This window comes from Cibotium barometz, chromosome 34 (genome assembly GCF_041138505.1).
Source record: "Cibotium barometz isolate CiBa-2024 chromosome 34, ASM4113850v1, whole genome shotgun sequence".
Taxonomy (NCBI): Eukaryota; Viridiplantae; Streptophyta; class Polypodiopsida; order Cyatheales; family Cibotiaceae; genus Cibotium; species Cibotium barometz.
The window spans coordinates 47,895,775-47,903,974 of NC_141079.1; the positions used below are offsets into that span (position 1 = coordinate 47,895,775).

Consider the following 8,200-nt stretch of genomic DNA (forward strand, 5'->3'; position numbering starts at 1 on the left):
GGAGGAGCCTGCTTCTATGCTGTTTGATGCTATTGAGGAGACTACTACTACTTCAATTACCACTACTGTGAATGTTCCTGTTTTCCTTACTTTGTGTGAGGATTCTGGATTGTGGTCAGGTGTGTCCGTGATCGTGCCTGGGAGCACAGTGGTACTTCTAGGGCTCGAAGGATTGGGATTTGAATTTGGTTGGGCTTGTGGAGTCCCGACATCAGTTTTCAGAGGGGGCAGTTGAGTTCTTACATCTGGCGATGCTGACCTTCGAGGAGGGTGCTATTGTACAGCATTTGGCTACTCTTGGTACAGTGTTGGAGCAGATGGACTCTATTTCTTTTGAGGGTATTATCTTCTTGGAGCTACAGGCTTCTAGGGATTTCTGTGGCCTTGTGTTTACATTTGGGTTTGGCATCGATATTTGGAGCAGCACGACACAGCCTACATGGTTGTTTTCTTCTAGAGGAGCAGTGTACCTGGCAGCTTGTTCTGTTGCTTTTGTAGCTGAGTTGCTGTGGAGATTGCTTGTGGACCTCTCCTGGTACCTGTTGTTGCTGCATTCTTTTGTCTTTGACGGAAAACGACTTCTTCGGCTTCCTGGAGTTTGTTCAACATCTGGTGCTGAGAGGGGGCGTTAGCACATTCATCCCGTACCACTTTCAACATCATGAAAGTGGTACGAGAGCCAAATGTGAAGCTATCATCATTGATCCAACCAATAGGACCAAACCTCATAAGATAAAAAAATTGTCCAAATCAGAAAACGTTGATGTAGGCCCCTTCCTCCCACCAAAATGCAGCCCTAAGAGGCTGGACAGCACCCGAAAATCCTCCTGTAGCAAAAAACACCGAAGCTTCTGTCGACTGTACCTCCAACCTTGAGGCCACCAGAAGAGGGAAGCAAAAAATGCGGATTTGATATAGATAGAAAAGGCAGCTACAAAGGGCCTGGGAATATGATGTAAGAGGTTGCAAGAGGGAAAGGCATCAACTAGGACTGTAGCTTGGGCTCTCCTCAATAAAAAAAACGCACAATCTCAGAAGAAGAAGCGCACACCACAGGTACCAAGGGTGCCACCAAAGCCCGAACCACCACAAAACCCCCTCTGCAAAAGGGAATGTACACTGGAGAGGAAAACGCAGCCAAAGAGGGGCTGCTGTCCTGAAAAAATAGGCCGCCTAGATCCAAACTCCAAGTAGGAAGTGAAACGCTGATGAGAAAGTTACCTTCTGGCTGCAAGCGATGAAGCCGAACTGAAGGAAAGCAGTGCAAATATGAGAAAACTGCATAGGTTAAGGGGCTGTAAATAGGGCTTAATCTGGGGCAGTAGATGGAATCGCTGAACTGGGAGCGATGATACCATGAAAGAGTGCACAGAGCGGAAGCAAAAGAGCACTAGTGTTGTGCGCTAAATAGAGAGTGCAAGAGAGAGATATGGAATGGAGCAACTATGCTGAATATACTGAAGCAATACAGTCCCAAGCAAGAGACAGAAGTAGTCTCATAAGTGAGGGAGCAAAAGATAGACAAGGCAAGATACAAAACTGAGAGGCCAGCCCACCTATTTGTAGGTGGGGAGAGCTGGCCGATTGGGCATCTGAAGCTAGCCGACTTGAAGAAAGGCATCCAGGTTGGGAAAAATCCCAGAAAAATATATAAAATAAGGGGTGGCCAGCCCACAATCAAGGGCCATGCAAAAGGGACCAAAAGGACACCAAACATGGGCATAAACTGGGGATGAATGTGCTAATACATTATACTCTCAGGGATGGCTTTTTGTTGATGCATGGTAGACTGTGTTACCAGGCAGTTACGGCTCAAGGTTATGATTGAAAGTCATGCTCCACTGTATGCAAGTCATAGGGGCATTGAGGCTACAGTTGAAGCTTTCTTTCATTAGCCGACCTTGAGAAGAGATGTTGATGCTTTTGTTAGGTCATGCATCGTATTTCAGAAGGTGAAGTTTGACCGTCAAAAGACACCAGGGCTACTTCAGCCTTTACCTATTCCAGATAGACCATGGGAGAGTATTGCCATGGATTTTATATTTGATCTTCCGAGGACACAAACGGGGAATGATGGCATTTGGACTATCATATGCAGGTTCAGTAAGTAGGCTCGTTTCATTCTCGTGCGTAAGAAGATCAAAGTTGATCACATGGTGAAGTTGCTCATGGCGAACATCTTCAAGTATCATGGCATGCCTTCGTCTATCATCAGTGACCGTGATCCACGGATGACGAGTTTATCTTGGAGAGGGTTGTTTGACAACATGAGTAGAACTCTCAAGTTTTCATCATCATTTCATCCACAGACAGATGGGTAGTTGGAAGAGGCCAATTCCACAGTGTTAGATCTTTCAAGTGCTGTGTCAAAGCACAAGCAACAATGGGAAAAGTATCTTCCTTTGGTGGAGTTCGCTTATAACAACACTGTCCATACCCCGACGGGCAAGGCACCTTTTGAGATTGTGGAAGGAGGCAAGAAGGTACCACCCATTTTGCACACAAATTCAGGCTGACCAGCATGTGGAGAACATGGATGAAGCTTATAGGAGAGTTAAGTTGGCACTCCAAAGAACTCAACAAAAGCAAAAGAAGGCAGCAGACCATCACAAGCGTGCATTAGAGTTTGCATTGGGTGATTGGGTTCTTTTGCGTTTTGAGAAAGCCAGGCTCAAGAAGATGAAGGGTAAAGAGCGTTTATTCCCTAAGTTGAGCATGTGCTACTATGAACCTTTTCAGGTATTGGAAAAGATCGGTGAAGTGGCCTATCGTTTGATACTACCAGATCACTGGAGGATTCACAATGCATTTCATGTGAGTCTACTTAGACCTTTCCGTGGGGATGTGCCTGAGGATGTATCAGATGAGGCTCAGCCGGAAGAGGAGAAACTTGATGAGGTTCTTATTCCCGAGCAGATACTGGCACCTAAGGAAAGAAAGGTACGAGGTAAAGTTTCCCGTCGCTATCTTGTGAAGTTTAAGAACTATTCACCGATGGATGCGAAGTGGATGGAGGAGGGTGACTTAGCAGATTCACCTCAGGTATTGCAGCTTTACCTTGATGCCTTTGAGTTGGAGCCGACTCTTGCTACAGCTCATTCAGGTTCAGCAGAGCATAGGTATGGAGCATTGCTTGATGCTCAAGAGGGGGTTAGCACCTCCGCTCCCTTGATACAGACAGGCTTAGATGTCCTCTAGAGGTCGCTTGGTGTAGCTTTTGTCTCACCCGAAGGTACTGACAGCTGACAGTACATCTGCTTATGGGACTTCTATGATATATGTGTATTAGTCACATTGGATGTTGTGGTTATGTATGGTTCACAGTGGTATACAATTTGGACTATTACTACACCATTGGTTTGCAGTGAATGTTGCTACATATGTATGGTTGAGAGAGATTGGGACATTGATCTTGCCATATTGTACTTTTCACTCTCGTCTGGAACACATGGCTGATATCTTACTGTATTGGGCAGCCTTTGTTATCAGTGTGGTTCCGCTTTGGATGTCTTCCTATATCACCTCGATGCAATCGAGGACGCTTGCCATTTTTCAAGAGGGGGGTATGTTATGACCCTGTGAATTTGTGCAGCGTATGCGTGGGCATGGTGGTCGGTATGCAAGACATATTTTGAATGTTCATACTTGGGGTCAAGGTGATCCTAGGGGCAAGGGTTTTAGTAAAATAACCCCATGTATGGAGGGGACTAAGGTTTTATTAAAACCATAAGAGGGAACAAAGGTTTTTAAAAAACCTTTAAAATTAAAAGAAGTTTTTTTTTGAGAGTCGTGGCCTTTTGTAGGGGGGCCCACGTTATTTTTGGAGGACTCTCTTTTTGGAGGGTGGGGCTGGCCGCTGCAGTTAGATGTGCTTTTTCTCTGGAGGGGGAGCCGGCTGAAGAGATACGCGCAGGTGCTTTTACTCTTTCTCTCTTTCTCTGGTGACAGTCGGCGGACTGCAGGGAAGACGGGCTGGACTGCTCACGGGCTGGACAGAGGGGCAGGGTCTACTGCAGGCTGGCGGGCAGTTGGCAGGTGGCTCTCTCCGGGTGAACAGCAGGCTGGTTGGGCAGTTTTGCAGGTGGTGCACAGGGGCTGAACAGCAGGCCCCTCACCTCTTTGCAACCGGCCAGCTGCAGCTACACGCACAGGCCCTTTTACTCCCTCTCTCCCTCCTGGCGACTGGCTGGGCTGCAAAGAAACACAGGTTTGGACTACACGTGGGCTGAGGTGCAGGGAAGCGCAAGGATAGACTGCACTTTCTTTCTTGCTCTTTCTCTCTCTCTCTCGTGGAGGGTGACAGGTTGCAGGAGAAACAGGGAAGAGGAGCGTTGCTGGACAGAGATAGTCAACTACTATTTTCTCTCTCTTTCTTTTTACAGGCTTGTGGGCGGTGTCAGACGCACACAGGTTAAAGCTCTTCTTTCTCCGGCTCGTGGGCTGTTCGGGAGTGCTACTCTTGGTCCCTTGTGAGAGGAGGGATTTGTAGCCTAAGAGGGCAGAAACAGGAGCATATCTAGCATGTTTTTGGGAGAGTTTACGAGCTGATGTATGGCTGTTTTTTTGGCTATGTGCATGGGCCAGTTGGATGCATATTCAAGGCCTCGTGGATGTACTATCTTGGCAGATTAGAGGTAAATAACAGTGTGGTGTTTTGGGCATAGGGTTGTGTGAAACCTCTATGCTAAGAGGTCGAGAGGATTGGCAGTTTGGACATGCATATGTATAAGCCATGTAGGGCCATGATGTATTCAGTTGAACTCTTCCATTGAATGTGAATAAAGAAATACCGAAAGGGGCGCCAAGCTTTGGGGCCAACAGGTGTCGTTGTTTTTGTGTAGGAGCACTCTAGCTTCCTTTCATCTATCTTATTTACTGATTTACAGTTGTGTTTGGCTGACTGCTAGTCTACCGCACTTTGGTTCCAACCAAAGGCCGGTTTCACACACTATGAGCTGTAGAGGGGGTGTTAGAATTTATGCATCTCAGTGTATTTGGGTTGTAACATTTATTTGGTATTTTATGCATTTTCTCCTATTTATTTGTCTTGTGAGCAGTCGGCCAGCTCACTCATGCACTATATAAGGAGTTCCCCCATTATTCACTATTTCATCCACTTCCCTTGCACAAGTTCAACATTCTCTTGCTGGCCAATTGCCATTGTAAAGCTTCAAGCTAATATAAAAGGTGATCTTGTCCACAAGCTCTCTCTACTCTCTCTTTTGTCTTGTTTATGCATACGCCTGTGCATTCTCCAATGGGAGGGAGCTCAGACATTCTTATGCTTCACTGTTGTTCCATCCTTTAGACCTCATACCTTTGATCTTGTGGATGCTGTTGATAGAGTGACAGAGAAGACTTTGGAGTCTTTCAAGCAGTGGATCGGTGATGCCCTGGCCTAAGGCAGATTTTCATAGAAAGGATGCCAAGTTTAGAGTAGGTGATTGGGTGTTTTGCGCATCTCAAGGAAAGATTGAAATAGGTAGGGACAAGTGCTTAGAAGTGTCCTTCAAGAATTTTGGCCCTTTTCCATCAGAGTTTTCAATGAAGTGAATATAGAGTTAGAGCTGCTACTGAGTTGGATGATGCATAATAGGTTTCATGTATCTGTATTCTGCGAACATGTTGCATAATTAGTGCCGAGAGGCAAAAGACCTATGAGAACGACCAGGCTAGGAACCAAAGAGCATTGAAGAACCGGTGTTGGACAGATGCAGTACACGGTTGGCATGTTTTTTTAGGCAAAAATAAGACCAAATTAGATTTGGGCAGGTTCTGGGAGCCCATGGGTAGCCTTGGAGCAGCCACTAAAAGCTGACCGATCAGGGTTGGCATGCGAAATTTCCCTCTAATAGAGGGTAGAAAAGGGCTTTTGTTGCCTTTTGCAGCCCCATGATCACTCGTTGAAAGAGAGAGAGAGAGAGAGAGAGAGAGAGAGAGGGGGGGGGGGTTGCTTAGCCCCTAGTTCTTCATGGTCTTACTTCCAGCCCAAGAGCAGCAAAACACCTTCGGGACTCAACCAACTATTGATGTCTACGGCGTTGGGACTACCCTAGCCAATTCAGCCCTGTGATTGTGGGGGTATCGCCAATATGACTGACAGCATGCACTTTGCTTTTGTCCAGTCTTACGCCCTCAGGGACTGATCCAGCCTACATAAAGAAACTCGTTCTTTTTAGCAATAGAAGACATTATTTGGACTTCACATTTGGGGCAGAATCAGCATGATCAGCATTGGTGCAGATCTGGAGGACCTTCAGGAACAGTAGAACTGCGTTCGGTGGAAAGCTCATTGACAGGCTGGATAAGCCTGGCTAGGGCTGGCCAATGGGCCCCCAGTGCTGGCAATAAAAGGGGTGAAGTGTTTACTTGTGGTTTAAATGATTCAGTGCATCATTTGATTAAGTAAATTTTAATGCTTTCAGGAGTCCCTGACCTTGGTATTAGAGCAAGGTCTAGTCAATATGTTTTGGACCAAATATATTTGTCATACAGGAAGAAAATTCAGTGTTCGAGTCAGGCACCAACATTATAAAAAAAAAACGGTTTCAAGGATCAGACATCTCAATATTAGGAGATCTACTAAGGTGATGTGGCAGGGGAGAGATCCTTTTAGTTACCTCAATTTCTGAACGGAAGGAAGCTGGGCATCACCAATACATGGAGGCAGAGAATGAGCAGAAGGGTGAGCAAGAAGAGATGAAACTGGCAACAGCCAGATCTTTCGGGCTGGAATGGGCAAGGCAGGAGCCGAGCATCCATGTCATGAATCATGCCACCTCTCTCACCCCGTTTGTGAAATATATGAGCATAGATTGAGCCTCCAATACTGGGTGGCCAAGGATGTAGCTACCTAGATGATGGCTGCCAACTTAATGGTTGCATGGCCATCTTAGAATCCGGACTCCTTTAAGAGACCATGGCATTCTAACTGATGAATAATTACATTCTTGGTGTGCATGGCGTTATAAAACCATGGCTGTACTTCAGGGACAATTTGAATTTTGTATGTTGCATTTGTCTCTTGGTAACCTTCCATCATTGCTTAGTTTTCAATTTTTGTATCTTTACAGTTTGCAGGCAATGTCTTACGAGAATGTAGTTGGAGGCAAGCTTAAGCTGAAAGGGAAGGCCTTGGATGTGCAGTCAGGAAGTGTCAAGAAGAAACGGAAGAAAGACAAGCTACACTTGAAGCAGCTTCCCATCATTACTAATGAAGACAAATACTCTGCTGTGGCAGATGGTGATGCAGAAACTCCTTTACAGGAACCAGGGAAGGGTGAGCACACGGGTGATGAGAGTGTGCAGGCACCCTTAGTGGAGGATCATCGTACACCTGCTGAAAAGAGGTATCATGAACAGAAGTTGAAGCTGGAAGCACGTCGCCTTGCCAAAGTAGCCAGTAAGTCGCACAGAGAACGAATTGAAGGTTTCAATCAGTACCTAGCCAACCTAAGTGAGCATTATGATATTCCCAAGGTTGGGCCTGGTTAATTTTAGGTGCCAGTGGAGTGAGTTGGCATTTATGTAAACAGAACTGTGCTATGAATGTTTTCTGTGAGACATTTGTTGACTATCATGCATTCTAGTTAGTACCCCCTACCCCCCCCCCCCCCAAAAAAAAAAAAAAGACAAAAAACAAAAAAAGCGCTTGCCTGCCTGTGTGTTTTAGAAACTAATCTTAAAATGTCCTGACTTGTACCTTGTCAACAAGAATTATAATGTGTTTTGCTACATTGGAATTTGGAATATAATGTGTTTTGCTGCATCTTATTGGGCTTCATTTGAGTAGATATATATAGACTTGTTCTATACAGGAGGCAGCAAGAACTCCACTACAATGATCCACATCATTTGCCGATGTGGGACTACTTTTTGGCCTGTCCCAGGACTACAAATTTCTTCTTAGCAAATTCCTTCCTCTCTCTCTCTCTCTCTCTCTCTCTCTCTCTCTCTCTCTCTCTGTGCCCCACCATCGCCTCCCTGCCCCGCCATCCACTGTGTGCCTCCCTGTCTGCTCAGCCTGCCGCGCCATCTGCAGTCAGTCATCTGTGCAGCCCGTCCTTCCTCTCCTTCGCCATCTGCCTGCGCAGTCCTCTCTCTTTGCTCCCTACGCAGTCCCACTCTGTTTACTCCCTGCGCAGCCTGCCTTCTGCTCCACCTGCTGCATCATTCCCCAGCTCACCTCTCTGTTGCACTG

At 46.1% G+C, this 8,200-nt stretch overlaps 1 protein-coding gene across 2 annotated transcripts; it reads left to right on the forward strand.

Moving 5' to 3' along the window:
- The first annotated feature begins 3,855 nt into the window (after positions 1–3,855).
- On the forward strand, positions 3,856–7,768 carry LOC147619122 (uncharacterized). 2 transcript variants are annotated; one of them, XM_086774311.1, is made up of 2 exons: positions 3,856–3,913; positions 7,074–7,768. In XM_086774311.1, exon 2 carries the CDS (start codon positions 7,084–7,086, stop codon positions 7,492–7,494), a length of 411 nt encoding a protein of 136 aa, XP_086630437.1. In that variant the 5' UTR covers positions 3,856–3,913; positions 7,074–7,083; the 3' UTR covers positions 7,495–7,768. The 2 variants fall into 2 exon arrangements, with proteins under 2 accessions (XP_086630437.1, XP_086630438.1); XM_086774312.1 differs by lacking the exon at positions 3,856–3,913 and adding an exon at positions 4,073–4,207.
- The last annotated feature ends 432 nt before the right edge of the window (positions 7,769–8,200 follow it).

Bases quoted from the DNA above. Each gene is read 5' to 3' on its own strand.
- LOC147619122 (XM_086774311.1), top strand. From the start codon at position 7,084: ATGTCTTACGAGAATGTAGTTGGAGGCAAGCTTAAGCTGAAAGGGAAG.